This window comes from Ambystoma mexicanum, chromosome 7q (genome assembly GCF_040938575.1).
Source record: "Ambystoma mexicanum isolate Mex_15411 chromosome 7q, UKY_AmexF1_1, whole genome shotgun sequence".
In the NCBI taxonomy this organism is placed as follows: Eukaryota; Metazoa; Chordata; class Amphibia; order Caudata; family Ambystomatidae; genus Ambystoma; species Ambystoma mexicanum.
This window is the reverse complement of record NC_090941.1, coordinates 1,031,015,950-1,031,038,924: the sequence shown is the minus strand read 5'-3', so window position 1 is coordinate 1,031,038,924 and position 22,975 is coordinate 1,031,015,950. Positions and strand designations below refer to the sequence as shown.

The 22,975-nt window shown below is 51.9% G+C and overlaps 1 protein-coding gene across 1 annotated transcript in view; it reads right to left on the bottom strand.

Moving 5' to 3' along the window:
- LOC138528560 (ecto-ADP-ribosyltransferase 5-like) overlaps positions 1–22,975 on the bottom strand; it is a 133,128-nt gene that overhangs the window by 67,080 nt on the left and 43,073 nt on the right. Inside the window, exon 2 of the mRNA XM_069640326.1 lies at positions 17,953–18,039. Coding sequence (XP_069496427.1) covers positions 17,953–18,015 — 63 coding nt within the window. The 5' untranslated portion in view covers positions 18,016–18,039. The remainder of the gene's footprint in view (positions 1–17,952; positions 18,040–22,975) is intronic.

The following is a 22,975-nucleotide window of genomic DNA, read 5'->3' as shown; positions in this document are numbered from 1 at the left end:
GCTGATAGTTATTAGCTGGGTGCATGGCGCAACTGGTAGACCTGAGCTATCGACTTCTCCTGGCCAGACAGTCCTCTGTAGTCCAGGTCTAGCCTCCTCCTGCTGATAGTAATTAGCTGTAGTCCAGGTCTAGCCTCCTCATGCTGATAGTAATTAGCTGGCTGCATGGCGCAACTGGTAGACCTGAGCTATCGACTTCTCCTGGCCAGACAGTCCTCTGTAGTCCAGGTCTCGCGTCCTCCTGCTGATAGTAATTAGCTGGCTGCATGACGCAACTGGCTGACCTGAGCTATCGACTTCTCCTGGCCAGACAGTCCTCTGTAGTCCAGGTCTCGCCTCCTCCTGCTGATAGTTATTAGCTGGCTGCATGGCACAACTGGTAGACCTGAGCTATCGACTTCTCCTGGCCAGACAGTCCTCTGTAGTCCAGGTCTCGCCTCCTCCTGCTGATAGTTATTAGCTGGCTGCATGGCACAACTGGTAGACCTGAGCTATTGACTTCTCCTGGCCAGACAGTCCTCTGTAGTCCAGGTCTCGCCTCCTCCTGCTGATAGTAATTAGCTGGCTGCATGACGCAACTGGTAGACCTGAGCTATCGACTTCTCCTGGCCAGACAGTCCTCTGTAGTTCAGGTCTAGCCTCCTCCTGCTGATAGTAATTAGCTGGCTGCATGGCGCAACTGGTAGACCTGAGCTATCGACTTCTCCTGGCCAGACAGTCCTCTGTAGTCCAGGTCTAGCCTCCTCCTGCTGATAGTAATTAGCTGGCTGCATGGCACAACTGGCTGACCTGAGCTATCGACTTCTCCTGGCCAGACAGTCCTCTGTAGTCCAGGTCTAGCCTCCTCCTGCTGATAGTTATTAGCTGGCTGCATGGCACAACTGGTAGACCTGAGCTAATGACTTCTCCTGGCCAGACAGTCCTCTGTAGTCCAGGTCTCGCCTCCTCCTGCTGATAGTAATTAGCTGGCTGCATGGCGCAACTGGTAGACCTGAGCTATCGACTTCTCCTGGCCAGACAGTCCTCTGTAGTCAAGGTCTAGCCTCCTCCTGCTGATAGTAATTAGCTGGCTGCATGGCACAACTGGTAGACCTGAGCTATCAACTTCTCCTGGCCAGACAGTCCTCTGTAGTCCAGGTCTAGCCTCCTCCTGCTGATAGTTATTAGCTGGCTGCATGGCACAACTGGTAGACCTGAGCTATCGACTTCTCCTGGCCAGACAGTCCTCTGTAGTTCAGGTCTAGCCTCCTCCTGCTGATAGTAATTAGCTGGCTGCATGGCGCAACTGGTAGACCTGAGCTATCGACTTCTCCTGGCCAGACAGTCCTCTGTAGTCCAGGTCTAGCCTCCTCCTGCTGATAGTAATTAGCTGGCTGCATGGCACAACTGGCTGACCTGAGCTATCGACTTCTCCTGGCCAGACAGTCCTCTGTAGTCCAGGTCTAGCCTCCTCCTGCTGATAGTTATTAGCTGGCTGCATGGCGCAACTGGCTGACCTGAGCTATCGACTTCTCCTGGCCAGACAGTCCTCTGTAGTCCAGGTCTCGCCTCCTCATGCTGATAGTAATTAGCTGGCTGCATGGCGCAAGTGGTAGACCTGAGCTAATGACTTCTCCTGGCCAGACAGTCCTCTGTAGTTCAGGTCTAGCCTCCTCCTGCTGATAGTAATTAGCTGGCTGCATGGCGCAAGTGGCTGACCTGAGCTATCCGACTTCTCCTGGCCAGACAGTCCTCTGTAGTCCAGGTCTAGCCTCCTCCTGCTGATAGTTATTAGCTGGCTGCATGGCGCAACTGGTAGACCTGAGCTATCGACTTCTCCTGGCCAGACAGTCCTCTGTAGTCCAGGTCTAGCCTCCTCCTGCTGATAGTTATTAGCTGGCTGCATGGCGCAACTGGTAGACCTGAGCTATCGACTTCTCCTGGCCAGACAGTCCTCTGTAGTCCAGGTCTAGCCTCCTCCTGCTGATAGTTGTTAGCTGGCTGCATGGCACAACTGGTAGACCTGAGCTATCGACTTCTCCTGGCCAGACAGTCCTCTGTAGTCCAGGTCTAGCCTCCTCCTGCTGATAGTTATTAGCTGGCTGCATGGCGCAACTGGTAGACCTGAGCCATTGACTTCTCCTGGCCAGACAGTCCTCTGTAGTCCAGGTCTAGCCTCCTCATGCTGATAGTAATTAGCTGGCTGCATGGCGCAACTGGTAGACCTGAGCTATCGACTTCTCCTGGCCAGACAGTCCTCTGTAGTCCAGGTCTCACGTCCTCCTGCTGATAGTAATTAGCTGGCTGCATGGTGCAACTGGCTGACCTGAGCTATCGACTTCTCCTGGCCAGACAGTCCTCTGTAGTCCAGGTCTCGCGTCCTCCTGCTGATAGTAATTAGCTGGCTGCATGGCACAACTGGTAGACCTGAGCTATCGACTTCTCCTGGCCAGACAGTCCTCTGTAGTCCAGGTCTAGCCTCCTCCTGCTGATAGTTATTAGCTGGCTGCATGGCGCAACTGGTAGACCTGAGCTATCGACTTCTCCTGGCCAGACAGTCCTCTGTAGTCCAGGTCTCGCCTCCTCATGCTGATAGTAATTAGCTGGCTGCATGGCACAACTGGTAGACCTGAGCTATCGACTTCTCCTGGCCAGACAGTCCTCTGTAGTCCAGGTCTAGCCTCCTCATGCTGATAGTAATTAGCTGGCTGCATGGCGCAACTGGTAGACCTGAGCTATCGACTTCTCCTGGCCAGACAGTCCTCTGTAGTCCAGGTCTCACGTCCTCCTGCTGATAGTAATTAGCTGGCTGCATGGTGCAGCTGGCTGACCTGAGCTATCGACTTCTCCTGGCCAGACAGTCCTCTGTAGTCCAGGTCTCGCGTCCTCCTGCTGATAGTAATTAGCTGGCTGCATGGCACAACTGGTAGACCTGAGCTATCGACTTCTCCTGGCCAGACAGTCCTCTGTAGTCCAGGTCTAGCCTCCTCCTGCTGATAGTTATTAGCTGGCTGCATGGCACAACTGGTAGACCTGAGCTATCGACTTCTCCTGGCCAGACAGTCCTCTGTAGTCCAGGTCTAGCCTCCTCCTGCTGATAGTTATTAGCTGGCTGCATGGCGCAAGTGGCTGACCTGAGCTATCCGACTTCTCCTGGCCAGACAGTCCTCTGTAGTCCAGGTCTAGCCTCCTCCTGCTGATAGTTATTAGCTGGCTGCATGGCGCAACTGGTAGACCTGAGCTATCGACTTCTCCTGGCCAGACAGTCCTCTGTAGTCCAGGTCTCACGTCCTCCTGCTGATAGTTATTAGCTGGCTGCATGGCACAACTGGTAGACCTGAGCTATTGACTTCTCCTGGCCAGACAGTCCTCTGTAGTCCAGGTCTCGCCTCCTCCTGCTGATAGTAATTAGCTGGCTGCATGGCGCAACTGGTAGACCTGAGCTATCGACTTCTCCTGGCCAGACAGTCCTCTGTAGTCCAGGTCTCACGTCCTCCTGCTGATAGTAATTAGCTGGCTGCATGACGCAACTGGTAGACCTGAGCTATCGACTTCTCCTGGCCAGACAGTCCTCTGTAGTTCAGGTCTAGCCTCCTCCTGCTGATAGTAATTAGCTGGCTGCATGGCGCAACTGGTAGACCTGAGCTATCGACTTCTCCTGGCCAGACAGTCCTCTGTAGTCCAGGTCTAGCCTCCTCCTGCTGATAGTAATTAGCTGGCTGCATGGCACAACTGGCTGACCTGAGCTATCGACTTCTCCTGGCCAGACAGTCCTCTGTAGTCCAGGTCTAGCCTCCTCCTGCTGATAGTAATTAGCTGGCTGCATGGCACAACTGGCTGACCTGAGCTATCGACTTCTCCTGGCCAGACAGTCCTCTGTAGTCCAGGTCTAGCCTCCTCCTGCTGATAGTTATTAGCTGGCTGCATGGCGCAACTGGCTGACCTGAGCTATCGACTTCTCCTGGCCAGACAGTCCTCTGTAGTCCAGGTCTAGCCTCCTCCTGCTGATAGTTGTTAGCTGGCTGCATGGCGCAACTGGTAGACCTGAGCTATCAACTTCTCCTGGCCAGACAGTCCTCTGTAGTCCAGGTCTAGCCTCCTCCTGCTGATAGTTATTAGCTGGCTGCATGGCACAACTGGTAGACCTGAGCTATCAACTTCTCCTGGCCAGACAGTCCTCTGTAGTTCAGGTCTAGCCTCCTCCTGCTGATAGTAATTAGCTGGCTGCATGGCGCAACTGGTAGACCTGAGCTATCGACTTCTCCTGGCCAGACAGTCCTCTGTAGTTCAGGTCTAGCCTCCTCCTGCTGATAGTAATTAGCTGGCTGCATGGCGCAACTGGTAGACCTGAGCTATCGACTTCTCCTGGCCAGACAGTCCTCTGTAGTTCAGGTCTAGCCTCCTCCTGCTGATAGTAATTAGCTGGCTGCATGGCGCAACTGGTAGACCTGAGCTATCGACTTCTCCTGGCCAGACAGTCCTCTGTAGTCCAGGTCTAGCCTCCTCTTGCTGATAGTAATTAGCTGGCTGCATGGCGCAACTGGCTGACCTGAGCTATCGACTTCTCCTGGCCAGACAGTCCTCTGTAGTCCAGGTCTAGCCTCCTCCTGCTGATAGTTATTAGCTGGCTGCATGGCGCAACTGGCTGACCTGCGCTATCGACTTCTCCTGGCCAGACAGTCCTCTGTAGTCCAGGTCTAGCCTCCTCCTGCTGATAGTTATTAGCTGGCTGCATGGCGCAACTGGTAGACCTGAGCTATCGACTTCTCCTGGCCAGACAGTCCTCTGTAGTCCAGGTCTAGCCTCCTCCTGCTGATAGTTGTTAGCTGGCTGCATGGCGCAACTGGTAGACCTGAGCTATCGACTTCTCCTGGCCAGACAGTCCTCTGTAGTCCAGGTCTAGCCTCCTCCTGCTGATAGTTATTAGCTGGCTGCATGGCGCAACTGGTAGACCTGAGCCATTGACTTCTCCTGGCCAGACAGTCCTCTGTAGTCCAGGTCTAGCCTCCTCATGCTGATAGTAATTAGCTGGCTGCATGGCGCAACTGGTAGACCTGAGCTATCGACTTCTCCTGGCCAGACAGTCCTCTGTAGTCCAGGTCTCGCGTCCTCCTGCTGATAGTAATTAGCTGGCTGCATGGCACAACTGGTAGACCTGAGCTATCGACTTCTCCTGGCCAGACAGTCCTCTGTAGTCCAGGTCTAGCCTCCTCCTGCTGATAGTTATTAGCTGGCTGCATGGCACAACTGGTAGACCTGAGCTATCGACTTCTCCTGGCCAGACAGTCCTCTGTAGTCCAGGTCTAGCCTCCTCCTGCTGATAGTTATTAGCTGGCTGCATGGCGCAACTGGTAGACCTGAGCTATCGACTTCTCCTGGCCAGACAGTCCTCTGTAGTCCAGGTCTAGCCTCCTCCTGCTGATAGTTGTTAGCTGGCTGCATGGCGCAACTGGTAGACCTGAGCTATCGACTTCTCCTGGCCAGACAGTCCTCTGTAGTCCAGGTCTAGCCTCCTCCTGCTGATAGTTATTAGCTGGCTGCATGGCGCAACTGGTAGACCTGAGCCATTGACTTCTCCTGGCCAGACAGTCCTCTGTAGTCCAGGTCTAGCCTCCTCATGCTGATAGTAATTAGCTGGCTGCATGGCGCAACTGGTAGACCTGAGCCATTGACTTCTCCTGGCCAGACAGTCCTCTGTAGTCCAGGTCTCGCGTCCTCCTGCTGATAGTAATTAGCTGGCTGCATGGCACAACTGGTAGACCTGAGCTATCGACTTCTCCTGGCCAGACAGTCCTCTGTAGTCCAGGTCTAGCCTCCTCCTGCTGATAGTTATTAGCTGGCTGCATGGCACAACTGGTAGACCTGAGCTATCGACTTCTCCTGGCCAGACAGTCCTCTGTAGTCCAGGTCTCGCCTCCTCCTGCTGATAGTTATTAGCTGGCTGCATGGCACAACTGGTAGACCTGAGCTATCGACTTCTCCTGGCCAGACAGTCCTCTGTAGTCCAGGTCTAGCCTCCTCCTGCTGATAGTTATTAGCTGGCTGCATGGCGCAAGTGGCTGACCTGAGCTATCCGACTTCTCCTGGCCAGACAGTCCTCTGTAGTCCAGGTCTAGCCTCCTCCTGCTGATAGTTATTAGCTGGCTGCATGGCACAACTGGTAGACCTGAGCTATCGACTTCTCCTGGCCAGACAGTCCTCTGTAGTCCAGGTCTCACGTCCTCCTGCTGATAGTTATTAGCTGGCTGCATGACGCAAGTGGTAGACCTGAGCTATCGACTTCTCCTGGCCAGACAGTCCTCTGTAGTCCAGGTCTAGCCTCCTCCTGCTGATAGTAATTAGCTGGCTGCATGGCGCAACTGGTAGACCTGAGCTATACGGCTTCTCCAGGCCAGACAGTCCTCTGTAGTCCAGGACTAGCCTCCTCCTGCTTATAGTAATTAGCTGGCTGCATGGCGCAACTGGCTGACCTGAGCTATCGACTTCTCCTGGTCAGACAGTCCTCTGTAGTCCAGGTCTCGCGTCCTCCTGCTGATAGTAATTAGCTGGCTGCATGGCACAACTGGTAGACCTGAGCTATCGACTTCTTCTGGCCAGACAGTCCTCTGAAGTCCAGGTCTAGCCTCCTCCTCCTGATAGTTATTAGCTGGCTTCATGGCACAACTGGTAGACCTGAGCTATCGACTTCTCCTGGCCAGACAGTCCTCTGTAGTCCAGGTCTAGCCTCCTCCTACTGATAGTTATTAGCTGGCTGCATGGCGCAACTGGTAGACCTGAGCTATCGACTTCTCCTGGCCAGACAGTCCTCTGTAGTCCAGGTCTAGCCTCCTCCTGCTGATAGTAATTAGCTGGCTGCATGGCGCAATTGGTAGACCTGAGCCATTGACTTCTCCTGGCCAGACAGTCCTCTGTAGTCCAGGTCTAGCCTCCTCATGCTGATAGTAATTAGCTGGCTGCATGGCGGAACTGGTAGACCTGAGCCATTGACTTCTCCTGGCCAGACAGTCCTCTGTAGTCCAGGTCTAGCCTCCTCATGCTGATAGTAATTAGCTGGCTGCATGGCGCAAGTGGCTGACCTGAGCTATCGACTTCTCCTGGCCAGACAGTCCTCTGTAGTCCAGGTCTAGCCTCCTCCTGCTGATAGTAATTAGCTGGCTGCATGGCACAACTGGTAGACCTGAGCTATCGACTACTCCTGGCCAGACAGTCCTCTGTAGTCCAGGTCTAGCCTCCTCCTGCTGATAGTAATTAGCTGGCTGCATGGCGCAACTGGTAGACCTGAGCTATCTGACTTCTCCTGGCCAGACAGTCCTCTGTAGTCCAGGTCTAGCCTCCTCCTGCTGATAGTTATTAGCTGGCTGCATGGCGCAAGTGGCTGACCTGAGCTATCCGACTTCTCCTGGCCAGACAGTCCTCTGTAGTCCAGGTCTAGCCTCCTCCTGCTGATAGTAATTAGCTGGCTGCATGGCACAACTGGTAGACCTGAGCTATCGACTTCTCCTGGCCAGACAGTCCTCTGTAGTCCAGGTCTAGCCTCCTCCTGCTGATAGTTATTAGCTGGCTGCATGGCACAACTGGTAGACCTGAGCTATCGACTTCTCCTGGCCAGACAGTCCTCTGTAGTCCAGGTCTAGCCTCCTCCTGCTGATAGTTATTAGCTGGCTGCATGGCGCAACTGGTAGACCTGAGCTATCGACTTCTCCTGGCCAGACAGTCCTCTGTAGTCCAGGTCTAGCCTCCTCCTGCTGATAGTTGTTAGCTGGCTGCATGGCACAACTGGTAGACCTGAGCTATCGACTTCTCCTGGCCAGACAGTCCTCTGTAGTCCAGGTCTCGCCTCCTCCTGCTGATAGTTATTAGCTGGCTGCATGGCGCAACTGGTAGACCTGAGCTATCGACTTCTCCTGGCCAGACAGTCCTCTGTAGTCCAGGTCTAGCCTCCTCCTGCTGATAGTAATTAGCTGGCTGCATGACGCAACTGGCTGACCTGAGCTATCGACTTCTCCTGACCAGATATCGACTTCTCCTGACCAGACAGTCCTCTGTAGTCCAGGTCTAGCCTCCTCCTGCTGATAGTAATTAGCTGGCTGCATGGCGCAACTGGTAGACCTGAGCTATCGACTTCTCCTGGCCAGACAGTCCTCTGTAGTCCAGGTCTAGCCTCCTCCTGCTGATAGTTATTAGCTGGCTGCATGGCGCAACTGGTAGACCTGAGCCATTGACTTCTCCTGGCCAGACAGTCCTCTGTAGTCCAGGTCTAGCCTCCTCATGCTGATAGTAATTAGCTGGCTGCATGGCGCAACTGGTAGACCTGAGCCATTGACTTCTCCTGGCCAGACAGTCCTCTGTAGTCCAGGTCTCGCGTCCTCCTGCTGATAGTTATTAGCTGGCTGCATGGCGCAACTGGTAGACCTGAGCTATCGACTTCTCCTGGCCAGACAGTCCTCTGTAGTCCAGGTCTCGCATCCTCCTGCTGATAGTAATTAGCTGGCTGCATGACGCAACTGGCTGACCTGAGCTATCGACTTCTCCTGACCAGATATCGACTTCTCCTGACCAGACAGTCCTCTGTAGTCCAGGTCTAGCCTCCTCCTGCTGATAGTAATTAGCTGGCTGCATGGCGCAACTGGTAGACCTGAGCTATCGACTTCTCCTGGCCAGACAGTCCTCTGTAGTCCAGGTCTAGCCTCCTCCTGCTGATAGTTATTAGCTGGCTGCATGGCGCAACTGGTAGACCTGAGCCATTGACTTCTCCTGGCCAGACAGTCCTCTGTAGTCCAGGTCTAGCCTCCTCATGCTGATAGTAATTAGCTGGCTGCATGGCGCAACTGGTAGACCTGAGCCATTGACTTCTCCTGGCCAGACAGTCCTCTGTAGTCCAGGTCTCGCGTCCTCCTGCTGATAGTAATTAGCTGGCTGCATGGCACAACTGGTAGACCTGAGCTATCGACTTCTCCTGGCCAGACAGTCCTCTGTAGTCCAGGTCTAGCCTCCTCCTGCTGATAGTTATTAGCTGGCTGCATGGCACAACTGGTAGACCTGAGCTATCGACTTCTCCTGGCCAGACAGTCCTCTGTAGTCCAGGTCTCGCCTCCTCCTGCTGATAGTTATTAGCTGGCTGCATGGCACAACTGGTAGACCTGAGCTATCGACTTCTCCTGGCCAGACAGTCCTCTGTAGTCCAGGTCTCGCATCCTCCTGCTGATAGTAATTAGCTGGCTGCATGACGCAACTGGCTGACCTGAGCTATCGACTTCTCCTGACCAGATATCGACTTCTCCTGACCAGACAGTCCTCTGTAGTCCAGGTCTAGCCTCCTTCTGCTGATAGTAATTAGCTGGCTGCATGGCGCAACTGGTAGACCTGAGCTATCCGACTTCTCCTGGCCAGACAGTCCTCTGTAGTCCAGGTCTAGCCTCCTCCTGCTGATAGTTATTAGCTGGCTGCATGGCGCAAGTGGCTGACCTGAGCTATCCGACTTCTCCTGGCCAGACAGTCCTTTGTAGTCCAGGTCTAGCCTCCTCCTGCTGATAGTTATTAGCTGGCTGCATGGCGCAACTGGTAGACCTGAGCCATTGACTTCTCCTGGCCAGACAGTCCTCTGTAGTCCAGGTCTAGCCTCCTCATGCTGATAGTAATTAGCTGGCTGCATGGCGCAACTGGTAGACCTGAGCCATTGACTTCTCCTGGCCAGACAGTCCTCTGTAGTCCAGGTCTCGCGTCCTCCTGCTGATAGTAATTAGCTGGCTGCATGGCACAACTGGTAGACCTGAGCTATCGACTTCTCCTGGCCAGACAGTCCTCTGTAGTCCAGGTCTCGCCTCCTCCTGCTGATAGTTATTAGCTGGCTGCATGGCACAACTGGTAGACCTGAGCTATCGACTTCTCCTGGCCAGACAGTCCTCTGTAGTCCAGGTCTCGCATCCTCCTGCTGATAGTAATTAGCTGGCTGCATGACGCAACTGGCTGACCTGAGCTATCGACTTCTCCTGGCCAGACAGTCCTCTGTAGTCCAGGTCTAGCCTCCTCCTGCTGATAGTTATTAGCTGGCTGCATGGCACAACTGGTAGACCTGAGCTATCGACTTCTCCTGGCCAGACAGTCCTCTGTAGTCCAGGTCTCGCATCCTCCTGCTGATAGTAATTAGCTGGCTGCATGACGCAACTGGCTGACCTGAGCTATCGACTTCTCCTGACCAGACAGTCCTCTGTAGTCCAGGTCTAGCCTCCTTCTGCTGATAGTAATTAGCTGGCTGCATGGCGCAACTGGTAGACCTGAGCTATCCGACTTCTCCTGGCCAGACAGTCCTCTGTAGTCCAGGTCTAGCCTCCTCCTGCTGATAGTTATTAGCTGGCTGCATGGCGCAAGTGGCTGACCTGAGCTATCCGACTTCTCCTGGCCAGACGGTCCTCTGTAGTCCAGGTCTAGCCTCCTCCTGCTGATAGTTATTAGCTGGCTGCATGGCACAACTGGTAGACCTGAGCTATCGACTTCTCCTGGCCAGACAGTCCTCTGTAGTCCAGGTCTCACTTCCTCCTGCTGATAGTTATTAGCTGGCTGCATGACGCAAGTGGTAGACCTGAGCTATCGACTTCTCCTGGCCAGACAGTCCTCTGTAGTCCAGGTCTAGCCTCCTCCTGCTGATAGTAATTAGCTGGCTGCATGGCGCAACTGGTAGACCTGAGCTATACGGCTTCTCCAGGCCAGACAGTCCTCTGTAGTCCAGGACTAGCCTCCTCCTGCTTATAGTAATTAGCTGGCTGCATGGCGCAACTGGCTGACCTGAGCTATCGACTTCTCCTGGTCAGACAGTCCTCTGTAGTCCAGGTCTCGCGTCCTCCTGCTGATAGTAATTAGCTGGCTGCATGGCACAACTGGTAGACCTGAGCTATCGACTTCTCCTGGCCAGACAGTCCTCTGAAGTCCAGGTCTAGCCTCCTCCTCCTGATAGTTATTAGCTGGCTTCATGGCACAACTGGTAGACCTGAGCTATCGACTTCTCCTGGCCAGACAGTCCTCTGTAGTCCAGGTCTAGCCTCCTCCTACTGATAGTTATTAGCTGGCTGCATGGCGCAACTGGTAGACCTGAGCTATCGACTTCTCCTGGCCAGACAGTCCTCTGTAGTCCAGGTCTAGCCTCCTCCTGCTGATAGTAATTAGCTGGCTGCATGGCGCAATTGGTAGACCTGAGCCATTGACTTCTCCTGGCCAGACAGTCCTCTGTAGTCCAGGTCTAGCCTCCTCATGCTGATAGTAATTAGCTGGCTGCATGGCGGAACTGGTAGACCTGAGCCATTGACTTCTCCTGACCAGACAGTCCTCTGTAGTCCAGGTCTAGCCTCCTCATGCTGATAGTAATTAGCTGGCTGCATGGCGCAAGTGGCTGACCTGAGCTATCGACTTCTCCTGGCCAGACAGTCCTCTGTAGTCCAGGTCTAGCCTCCTCCTGCTGATAGTAATTAGCTGGCTGCATGGCACAACTGGTAGACCTGAGCTATCGACTTCTCCTGGCCAGACAGTCCTCTGTAGTCCAGGTCTAGCCTCCTCCTGCTGATAGTAATTAGCTGGCTGCATGGCGCAACTGGTAGACCTGAGCTATCTGACTTCTCCTGGCCAGACAGTCCTCTGTAGTCCAGGTCTAGCCTCCTCCTGCTGATAGTTATTAGCTGGCTGCATGGCGCAAGTGGCTGACCTGAGCTATCCGACTTCTCCTGGCCAGACAGTCCTCTGTAGTCCAGGTCTAGCCTCCTCCTGCTGATAGTAATTAGCTGGCTGCATGGCACAACTGGTAGACCTGAGCTATCGACTTCTCCTTGCCAGACAGTCCTCTGTAGTCCAGGTCTAGCCTCCTCCTGCTGATAGTAATTAGCTGGCTGTATGGCGCAACTGGTAGACCTGAGCTATCGACTTCTCCTGGCCAGACAGTCCTCTGTAGTCCAGGTCTAGCCTCCTCCTGCTGATAGTTATTAGCTGGCTGCATGGCGCAACTGGTAGACCTGAGCTATCGACTTCTCCTGGCCAGACAGTCCTCTGTAGTCCAGGTCTAGCCCCCTCCTGCTGATAGTTATTAGCTGGCTGCATGGCACAACTGGTAGACCTGAGCTATCGACTTCTCCTGGCCAGACAGTCCTCTGTAGTCCAGGTCTAGCCTCCTCCTGCTGATAGTTATTAGCTGGCTGCATGACGCAAGTGGTAGACCTGAGCTATCGACTTCTCCTGGCCAGACAGTCCTCTGTAGTCCAGGTCTAGCCTCCTCCTGCTGATAGTTATTAGCTGGCTGCATGGCACAACTGGTAGACCTGAGCTATCGACTTCTCCTGGCCAGACAGTCCTCTGTAGTCCAGGTCTAGCCTCCTCCTGCTGATAGTTATTAGCTGGCTGCATGGCGCAACTGGTAGACCTGAGCTATCGACTTCTCCTGGCCAGACAGTCCTCTGTAGTCCAGGTCTAGCCTCCTCCTGCTGATAGTTATTAGCTGGCTGCATGACGCAAGTGGTAGACCTGAGCTATCGACTTCTCCTGGCCAGACAGTCCTCTGTAGTCCAGGTCTAGCCTCCTCCTGCTGATAGTTATTAGCTGGGTGCATGGCGCAACTGGTAGACCTGAGCTATCGACTTCTCCTGGCCAGACAGTCCTCTGTAGTCCAGGTCTAGCCTCCTCCTGCTGATAGTTGTTAGCTGGCTGCATGGCACAACTGGTAGACCTGAGCTATCGACTTCTCCTGGCCAGACAGTCCTCTGTAGTCCAGGTCTAGCCTCCTCCTGCTGATAGTTATTAGCTGGCTGCATGGCGCAACTGGTAGACCTGAGCTATCGACTTCTCCTGGCCAGACAGTCCTCTGTAGTCCAGGTCTCGCCTCCTCATGCTGATAGTAATTAGCTGGCTGCATGGCGCAACTGGTAGACCTGAGCTATCGACTTCTCCTGGCCAGACAGTCCTCTGTAGTCCAGGTCTAGCCTCCTCCTGCTGATAGTTATTAGCTGGCTGCATGGCGCAACTGGTAGACCTGAGCCATTGACTTCTCCTGGCCAGACAGTCCTCTGTAGTCCAGGTCTCGCCTCCTCATGCTGATAGTAATTAGCTGGCTGCATGGCACAACTGGTAGACCTGAGCTATCGACTTCTCCTGACCAGACAGTCCTCTGTAGTCCAGGTCTCGCCTCCTCATGCTGATAGTAATTAGCTGGCTGCATGGCGGAACTGGTAGACCTGAGCCATTGACTTCTCCTGGCCAGACAGTCCTCTGTAGTCCAGGTCTAGCCTCCTCCTGCTGATAGTTATTAGCTGGCTGCATGGCACAACTGGTAGACCTGAGCTATCGACTTCTCCTGGCCAGACAGTCCTCTGTAGTCCAGGTCTAGCCTCCTCCTGCTGATAGTTATTAGCTGGCTGCATGGCGCAACTGGCTGACCTGCGCTATCGACTTCTCCTGGCCAGACAGTCCTCTGTAGTCCAGGTCTCGCGTCCTCCTGCTGATAGTTATTAGCTGGCTGCATGGCGCAACTGGTAGACCTGAGCTATTGACTTCTCCTGACCAGACAGTCCTCTGTAGTCCAGGTCTAGCCTCCTCCTGCTGATAGTTGTTAGCTGGCTGCATGGCACAACTGGTAGACCTGAGCTATCGACTTCTCCTGACCAGACAGTCCTCTGTAGTCCAGGTCTAGCCTCCTCCTGCTGATAGTTATTAGCTGGCTGCATGGCGCAAGTGGCTGACCTGAGCTATCCGACTTCTCCTGGCCAGACAGTCCTCTGTAGTCCAGGTCTAGCCTCCTCCTGCTGATAGTTATTAGCTGGCTGCATGGCGCAACTGGCTGACCTGAGCTATCGACTTCTCCTGGCCAGACAGTCCTCTGTAGTCCAGGTCTAGCCTCCTCCTGCTGATAGTTATTAGCTGGCTGCATGGCGCAACTGGTAGACCTGAGCCATTGACTTCTCCTGGCCAGACAGTCCTCTGTAGTCCAGGTCTAGCCTCCTCATGCTGATAGTAATTAGCTGGCTGCATGGCGCAACTGGAAGACCTGAGCCATTGACTTCTCCTGGCCAGACAGTCCTCTGTAGTCCAGGTCTCGCGTCCTCCTGCTGATAGTAATTAGCTGGCTGCATGGCACAACTGGTAGACCTGAGCTATCGACTTCTCCTGGCCAGACAGTCCTCTGTAGTCCAGGTCTAGCCTCCTCCTGCTGATAGTTATTAGCTGGCTGCATGGCACAACTGGTAGACCTGAGCTATCGACTTCTCCTGGCCAGACAGTCCTCTGTAGTCCAGGTCTCGCCTCCTCCTGCTGATAGTTATTAGCTGGCTGCATGGCACAACTGGTAGACCTGAGCTATCGACTTCTCCTGGCCAGACAGTCCTCTGTAGTCCAGGTCTCGCATCCTCCTGCTGATAGTAATTAGCTGGCTGCATGACGCAACTGGCTGACCTGAGCTATCGACTTCTCCTGACCAGACAGTCCTCTGTAGTCCAGGTCTAGCCTCCTTCTGCTGATAGTAATTAGCTGGCTGCATGGCGCAACTGGTAGACCTGAGCTATCCAACTTCTCCTGGCCAGACAGTCCTCTGTAGTCCAGGTCTAGCCTCCTCCTGCTGATAGTTATTAGCTGGCTGCATGGCGCAAGTGGCTGACCTGAGCTATCCGACTTCTCCTGGCCAGACAGTCCTCTGTAGTCCAGGTCTAGCCTCCTCCTGCTGATAGTAATTAGCTGGCTGCATGGCACAACTGGTAGACCTGAGCTATCGACTTCTCCTGGCCAGACAGTCCTCTGTAGTCCAGGTCTCACGTCCTCCTGCTGATAGTTATTAGCTGGCTGCATGACGCAAGTGGTAGACCTGAGCTATCGACTTCTCCTGGCCAGACAGTCCTCTGTTAGTCCAGGTCTAGCCTCCTCCTGCTGATAGTAATTAGCTGGCTGCATGGCGCAACTGGTAGACCTGAGCTATACGGCTTCTCCAGGCCAGACAGTCCTCTGTAGTCCAGGACTAGCCTCCTCCTGCTGATAGTTAATAGCTGGCGGCATGGCGCAAGTGGCTGACCTGAGCTATCCGACTTCTCCTGGCCAGACAGTCCTCTGTAGTCCAGGTCTAGCCTCCTCCTGCTTATAGTAATTAGCTGGCTGCATGGCGCAACTGGCTGACCTGAGCTATCGACTTCTCCTGGTCAGACAGTCCTCTGTAGTCCAGGTCTCGCGTCCTCCTGCTGATAGTAATTAGCTGGCTGCATGGCACAACTGGTAGACCTGAGCTATCGACTTCTCCTGGCCAGACAGTCCTCTGAAGTCCAGGTCTAGCCTCCTCCTCCTGATAGTTATTAGCTGGCTTCATGGCACAACTGGTAGACCTGAGCTATCGACTTCTCCTGGCCAGACAGTCCTCTGTAGTCCAGGTCTAGCCTCCTCCTACTGATAGTTATTAGCTGGCTGCATGGCGCAACTGGTAGACCTGAGCTATCGACTTCTCCTGGCCAGACAGTCCTCTGTAGTCCAGGTCTAGCCTCCTCCTGCTGATAGTAATTAGCTGGCTGCATGGCGCAATTGGTAGACCTGAGCCATTGACTTCTCCTGGCCAGACAGTCCTCTGTAGTCCAGGTCTAGCCTCCTCATGCTGATAGTAATTAGCTGGCTGCATGGCGGAACTGGTAGACCTGAGCCATTGACTTCTCCTGGCCAGACAGTCCTCTGTAGTCCAGGTCTAGCCTCCTCATGCTGATAGTAATTAGCTGGCTGCATGGCGCAAGTGGCTGACCTGAGCTATCGACTTCTCCTGGCCAGACAGTCCTCTGTAGTCCAGGTCTAGCCTCCTCCTGCTGATAGTAATTAGCTGGCTGCATGGCACAACTGGTAGACCTGAGCTATCGACTTCTCCTGGCCAGACAGTCCTCTGTAGTCCAGGTCTAGCCTCCTCCTGCTGATAGTAATTAGCTGGCTGCATGGCGCAACTGGTAGACCTGAGCTATCTGACTTCTCCTGGCCAGACAGTCCTCTGTAGTCCAGGTCTAGCCTCCTCCTGCTGATAGTTATTAGCTGGCTGCATGGCGCAACTGGTAGACCTGAGCTATCTGACTTCTCCTGGCCAGACAGTCCTCTGTAGTCCAGGTCTAGCCTCCTCCTGCTGATAGTAATTAGCTGGCTGCATGGCGCAAGTGGCTGACCTGAGCTATCCGACTTCTCCTGGCCAGACAGTCCTCTGTAGTCCAGGTCTAGCCTCCTCCTGCTGATAGTAATTAGCTGGCTGCATGGCGCAACTGGTAGACCTGAGCTATCGACTTCTCCTGGCCAGACAGTCCTCTGTAGTCCAGGTCTAGCCTCCTCCTGCTGATAGTAATTAGCTGGCTGCATGGCGCAACTGGCTGACCTGAGCTATCGACTTCTCCTGGCCAGACAGTCCTCTGTAGTCCAGGTCTAGCCTCCTCCTGCTGATAGTTATTAGCTGGCTGCATGGCGCAACTGGTAGACCTGAGCTATCGACTTCTCCTGGCCAGACAGTCCTCTGTAGTCCAGGTCTAGCCTCCTCCTGCTGATAGTTATTAGCTGGCTGTATGGCGCAACTGGTAGACCTGAGCTATCGACTTCTCCTGGCCAGACAGTCCTCTGTAGTCCAGGTCTAGCCCCCTCCTGCTGATAGTTATTAGCTGGCTGCATGGCGCAACTGGTAGACCTGAGCTAATGACTTCTCCTGGCCAGACAGTCCTCTGTAGTCCAGGTCTAGCCTCCTCCTGCTGATAGTTATTAGCTGGCTGCATGGCGTATGATCAAGATGAGAAAGACCAGGAAACTCTGAAGAGTGATGGAAAGAAAAGCGTTGAATTAAACATACGGACAGGCAATGTAACAATGGCTTGATGAAAGAGAACCTGCTAATTGTGATTATTTGAAAGCTTTCCCATTCATCCCTCTCCAGTGTTGCTTACACACACTACGACAGAGTCACTGCCCTACCATTTCTGGTACCCCTACTTTGAACCTTTCTTCTTTGGCTCATGGGCGCCACTAGCCAGTGCCCCCTGCCAACTTTCCCTGTTCCATGTGTGACACTTTGAGCCAGTCCTGCTTTTTGCTTCCAATTACATGCTGGAACTTGGATGTTTCGTTATTCCCATTGCAAGGATAGGCCTACAAGTCCCAGCATGCAGTGTGGAAAATACGCAGGACTGGCTCAAATATTGCACATGGAGCTGGGAAATCTGTCAGCTATGCTAGTGAGTCAATATTATTGTCTGTAGAGATAGGGGGAGGGGACTGCGGAGTCAAATGAAGGCTGCAGATATCCTGCTTGGGTTTGGCTGTAAAACGTTGCTTGACAATCACACATAGTGTTCGCTCATATGTGGCCCTTTCATGCCACTTCGCGAGGCTGCATAGTTTTGGGATCATATGTTGCAGGTGGGACTATAGTGCCTGTGAGGTGTGGCATGAGACAGTCAGTGCACTTTTAAAAGCATCGGGCAGGTCGCTGTGGAGGTTTGGGTCTTTGTGACCTCATCACATTTTATCGAATTTATTTGACCTTTCTTTCGGTCTAAAAGGTAGGGGGAGACCCCCAACAACCCTTGAACTTCCCCTCAACCTACTCTATACCCTTACCCACCACATATATATATTTAATGAAATTTGACCCCAAAAAACCTCAAAATATTCGATGAAATGTTTTAGGTCAAATGTTTTTGGTCAATTATGCTAATACCCGCTATGCCAGGTTGGTGGTTTGATGCCACACTCCTCTCTCGTGGCAGTGTCCCTTCGGCCATGCAGGTCACCTCGCCATTGCCTGGGACGAGAGCAGAACTGAGTTGACAAAGAGGTTTTCTTTTTCATAGTCCAAACTGTTGCCTCTGCTAATGCTTGAGGATTTCATGGAAGACTGTACGAAGGCAGGGATAATTCACGGTGCCAATGATCTCCTGCCAAAGACCAGTCACTGCTTATTCCAGACAGCCATGATCACAGTGTCAACATGAAAATAAAATTCAAATAAATTACCTGAGGACTCCTGAGACAGCTGAAAACACAGAGGTAGGCGCAGGCGATCACTAAACGTCTCATTTTCAGGGACAGTCAACAGCCAGCCTGCAATAAACACATCCAGTGAAACACAAAATACTTGATAGGACACAGTGTGCTGGCATGGTGCCTTTGTTGGGCTTGGCACAAGGTGGTTGAGAGGAGATGGGCGGAGGCATCGAGTCATGGCTTTACACCATGCGGCTAATGCAGAGCCTCTATTGGGAACACTCCATGTCCCAAGTGGGTAAGGGCTGTGGGCGGTGACTCCCTGGAACATTGTGATACTGACATGTCATGTTGGTAGCAATGCAAAATGATCCTTGGGTGAACAATGAGTTTTGCAAATATTAAAATACATAAAATCAAGAAACTGGGAAGCACTTTCAGCAGGGCTCTCCCCCACCTGAATAAACACATATTGCCTTTTGCAAATTTAGGAGACTGTGCAGCCATCTGTGCCTAAGAGTCACGACTTCCTAGTAGAGGTGGGGGAGCCAACACAGAATTCATGAGCAGAGCAGTGATAGAAGTGTACTAAAAAAGTAGTGGAACTGTGACTCTGGCGGGAGACCGAGAAGGAAGGGAACAACGTGCAACACATTTTTCACAGGTTGCTGTCATGCAGGTTGACAGCCAATTGGGTTGAAATAGATTTCACTTTAGTTGTAATTGATATCCGGTGGTAAAGTGGGGAGGTGTGCTTTAACTTGTTATGTTAAAGGTTCTTACACCGCGCACTGTCACCAACTCCACTGCCGCTTGGCGCTCTGGCGCCTCTGTAAGGCAAGAGGGTAAAGGGTGGGGTGTAAGTTAGTAGAACTGAGTGCGAGAAAGAGCAATGGTTGCAAAAAGTAGTGAAGCTGTTAACAGTAAAAATAAAAGTAGTGGAACACCGCTCCCGACCGTTCCCGCTCACTTTGACCACTGGGGCGGACCCAAGTAAGAGTGGGACCTAAAGTTAGGAGCCATAAAAGAGCTGGCAAAAGTTCCAATCCTGGTGCCCTGTCCCCCCAACGCCCCAACAACATGAGACCCATACCTGGTGCCCTGCTTCCAGATCCCTGCTACAAATACAGCATAGCTGGCATTGTGCCACCGTATCACAACACAAACCCCATACCTGTTTTCCTGCCTTCCCACCCCAAAGAAAATGAAACATATATCTAGATCCCTGCCTCATCAGACCCTCTCCTTGGTGTTCGGCCTCCCCACCCCCACAAAAGATCATACCTGTCATCACGCCACCTGCCATCCTCTCATCCAGGTTTATGATTGTAACTTTCTTTCTCCATCCTGAATAGAAAGCTGCAAATCCCAGAATGCAAAGTTACATCAGCCATAACGAAAATCTCCTCTGGGTTTTGCAATTTTACATTCAAGAAAAACAAACCTGTTGGACAAAGACACCTGCTTGTAGCCATTGTTTGACATAGGTATGCAGCATAGAGTTATGCATTCAATGAAGGAAAAAAAGGGCATTTCTTAAATGGGAAAACCAATTCTTGTGCAAGTCAAGGAAACACTCTTTATAGAAATGAACAGGGGCGTCATTTGGGGGTTGTGAGGGGTACCAACTGCTACCCCTGGTTCCCCTTTGCTACCCCTAAACCTGTGCTTGCAACCTCTGGGACACTGGACAAAGAGGCTGTGCCGAAAGTAGATATCAGTGTTGCACCTAAAAAAGGCGGTAGTAAATGCAGCCAAATGTGCCACAGCTTTTTTCACCTGAGATCTTGTTAGCTGGAGAAATAACACGGATGCAGGAAAAAACATGAAGCGCCATCGCTAACAGCTTGGCAGTCGATCAGGGAAGAATGCCTGAATGGTTGGGTTCAGAGGTGGGGCTACCTGTGCAGCTCATAGCCAGTACTGTAGCAACAGGACAGGTATGGGGGCTATGTCTAGCTGGCTGGGAATGTAACAGCAGCCTGCAGTACTCAGTGACAGCACAGGATGAACGCAAATCTCATCAGTATTTCTCGTCTGCTTTGCACATCCAGTGGGCCACTGGGCCTGTAGTGAGAGGCGTGAGCCCCAGTGGCTTCTGCCATCAATCCTGCCTGGGCACTGTGTGACATGACCCATATCTGCCAGACCTTCATCATAGGCACAAAGTAGATAGACGCAAGATGAGCTAATTCATTTACATGAAGTCGCCCTCTGCCTTTGAAGTAAACCATCTGTTGCTTCCTCAGGCATAAAAAATATATATTTGGAAGGATAACTGTGTTGGGAACAAGATGATGCTGTGCGACATGCGTTCAGTTTCTGTTCCAGTGCTTAGAAGCTGGAGGAGGCTGGCATTAAGCAAGACAAAGGACCAAAGAAAATAATAAAATGGGCCTTTTTTAGGGGTGATGTTGTGGAGCTGCTGCTGCTGTTAACATTTTAAAATACAAAAGAAACCTGCAATTACTGTGACCTGCAACACATCCTTCCCCCTCTATCTGCCATCTAACAAAGAAAACAGTGGATTACTTACCACATAAGCAAAACAGAAAGGTGATGGCTGGAAGGTTTCAAATCATTCATAACCACAGGCAGTGCTCTGGGCAATCCTCCAGACTATCCATCGTTTTTCAGCCTGCCAAGCCACTACAGAAGGGGAAAGACCATATGCAAATAATGCTTTATCCCACACCAAAGGGGACAGACCAGGCCGAGCAGCTAGGCCACACCCCTTCTGCACAAGACCACAAGCAGCCCCAAACATGTTCCAGTCTCATTGGGCGTCATCAGTGAGGAATAGGCTAGGTCTCCAGGCTCAGCAGGCTTTTCTAGGGGCGATGTCGTGGAGCTGCTGCTTACATATTAAAATAAAAAACCTTGCAATTACTGTGACCTGCAGCACATCCTTCCCCTGTGTCTGCCTTCTAGCAAAAAATGTTTGGATTACTTACCAAATAAGCAGAACAGAAAGGTGATGACTGGAAGGTTTCAAATCATTCATAACTGCTGGTACAGCTCTGGCCAAACCTCCAGACCATCGTTTTACTAGTTGGACTTATGTTGGTCAGTTGCTGTTTCCAGACACTTTGCAGGAACTGGATGTCTGCGCTTTGTGGTTCAGGCCTCTTCAAACTGCTCTGTCTGTTTATAGTTTAGCCCGAGTGATGTACAATAGTCCAGGTTATTGTGTTGGCTGTCTGCTTACATTCACAGTAATTTGGTAATATGGGCCAATTCAAACTGATATTGACGCTAATATGGTGCTCCATTCTTGTCTGAAATTTGTATCATATTACAGTGATATATTAACCATATTTTTCTTAATGTACTGAGGAACAATGCTATGTGATGCCACTTCCTGTTTTGTAAAGGGGTGAAAGGTCGTGTGCTTTCACTTCCTGTGATGTCACTTGGGGGCTGGGTCAAATGACATCACTTAGTGTGATGTCATCAGAGTGCAAAGGTCGTGTGATGTCCCTTCCGCTACCCCTGGCATTTTGGTGAAATGACATCCCTGGAAATGAACTGAACACTTTAAAGGCAGTGAGGGGGTGCGTTCTTGGGTGACTCAGTTCAAGATGGCACAGATTGGATGCTTTAAGATACACATTTTCCACCCAGCTCTTAAAGTTCACACTATTTGGGACATTTTTGTCACAAACAATTATACATTCCCCACTCTCCGCTGAGTCTACTGCCATGTGCTCCACCTAAACAACTTCCTATTTCAATTTGACGCTGATAACAAACAGGTGTTTGTGCGGCTGCATTACCCAGCCTGCTTTGCGTGACTCATCAGCTTCCCTTCATGGCTGCTCTGGAAATGGGTCGGGGACTGCAAAGATTGCCAGGCCCCAGGAACAAGCCTCTGTGCTTGGTGATAGTGTTGAAGCTCAGACAGGCTCAACTCGCCTCTCCCACACAAGCTGTTTTGAATGCATCTATTTTTCGGAGGTCGAGCAGGTGGGATTTGTGTGATGACATCCAAAACTGGCCCGTAAAAATACAAGAGGGAGAGAAAACGACTTTTATGCACTATGTTCCACATGTTCCACTACTCAGTGGTGTTTCAGTCAAAAAGGTCCAACAGATCTCTATATTGGTAGCGTGGGCCATGGGCAGGCTATTCTGTTTAGAGGTGTTGATCAGCAGTGGGTGTTTCCAGCAAAATAAAGCAGAACTCTATGACAAAATCACTGAACAAACTAACCAGCCACAACAATTAATTGATGGAGAGTGCATCGATTTCTTTTAATACCCCATTTTTCCGCAATTATATGTGGGGGGGAGCGGGCGACCCCGCACAGGCCCTCCCTCTTAGCCCCCTACATTTTGTATTTGCCTAAACCCATCCAACACCGCATATATTTTGGGAAAAATTCAATCAAATAAATTCAATGAAATGTCTTTCGATTAATTCTACTGCAGCAAAAACTGCTGTTACCGGCCCGGCAGGCAAACAAATGCACATGCGTTCAGGTGTGTGAATCATGTGGTAGCTCGGTTGGGGTTCAAATGTGGCTTCCTGTCTCCAAAGAGGCTCTAATTCCTCCATACAAAATACTGATAGCACTGCACATTGTAATGTCCCTGGACTTAAAAGAGCGCCTGGGGTCTTGTACAAGAGGCCGAAAGAGATGGAGCTATATTCTGCACCATATAAGTGTAGAAAGGCATCGATAGTGTGTCTGCCACCCAACGGGGTACCTAGATTTCCTTGGCATAGAGTCCTTAAATGCAGGCAAACCTCAAAGGACTTCCAGCTGTGGTGCCCCCTGTGCCTCATGGACAGTTGAAAGAAAGGGTCTTTCTCCCTTCTTTAATGAATATCTTCACCCACATGGAAGAGGACCTTGAGGTATTAACAACCCCAACATACACAAAATTAGTGCTGGATAATCACACAATTTATAGCAAAATCCCAGTGGGCAATTGGTGTATTATCAATCCGTACAGTGGCTCCCATAAGGCCGACCTCTTACAGAAGTGTCCACCCTCCTTCAGTACAGTAACCAGAGTCCTCATTCCCCAGGAAGACACTTTGGGCAGA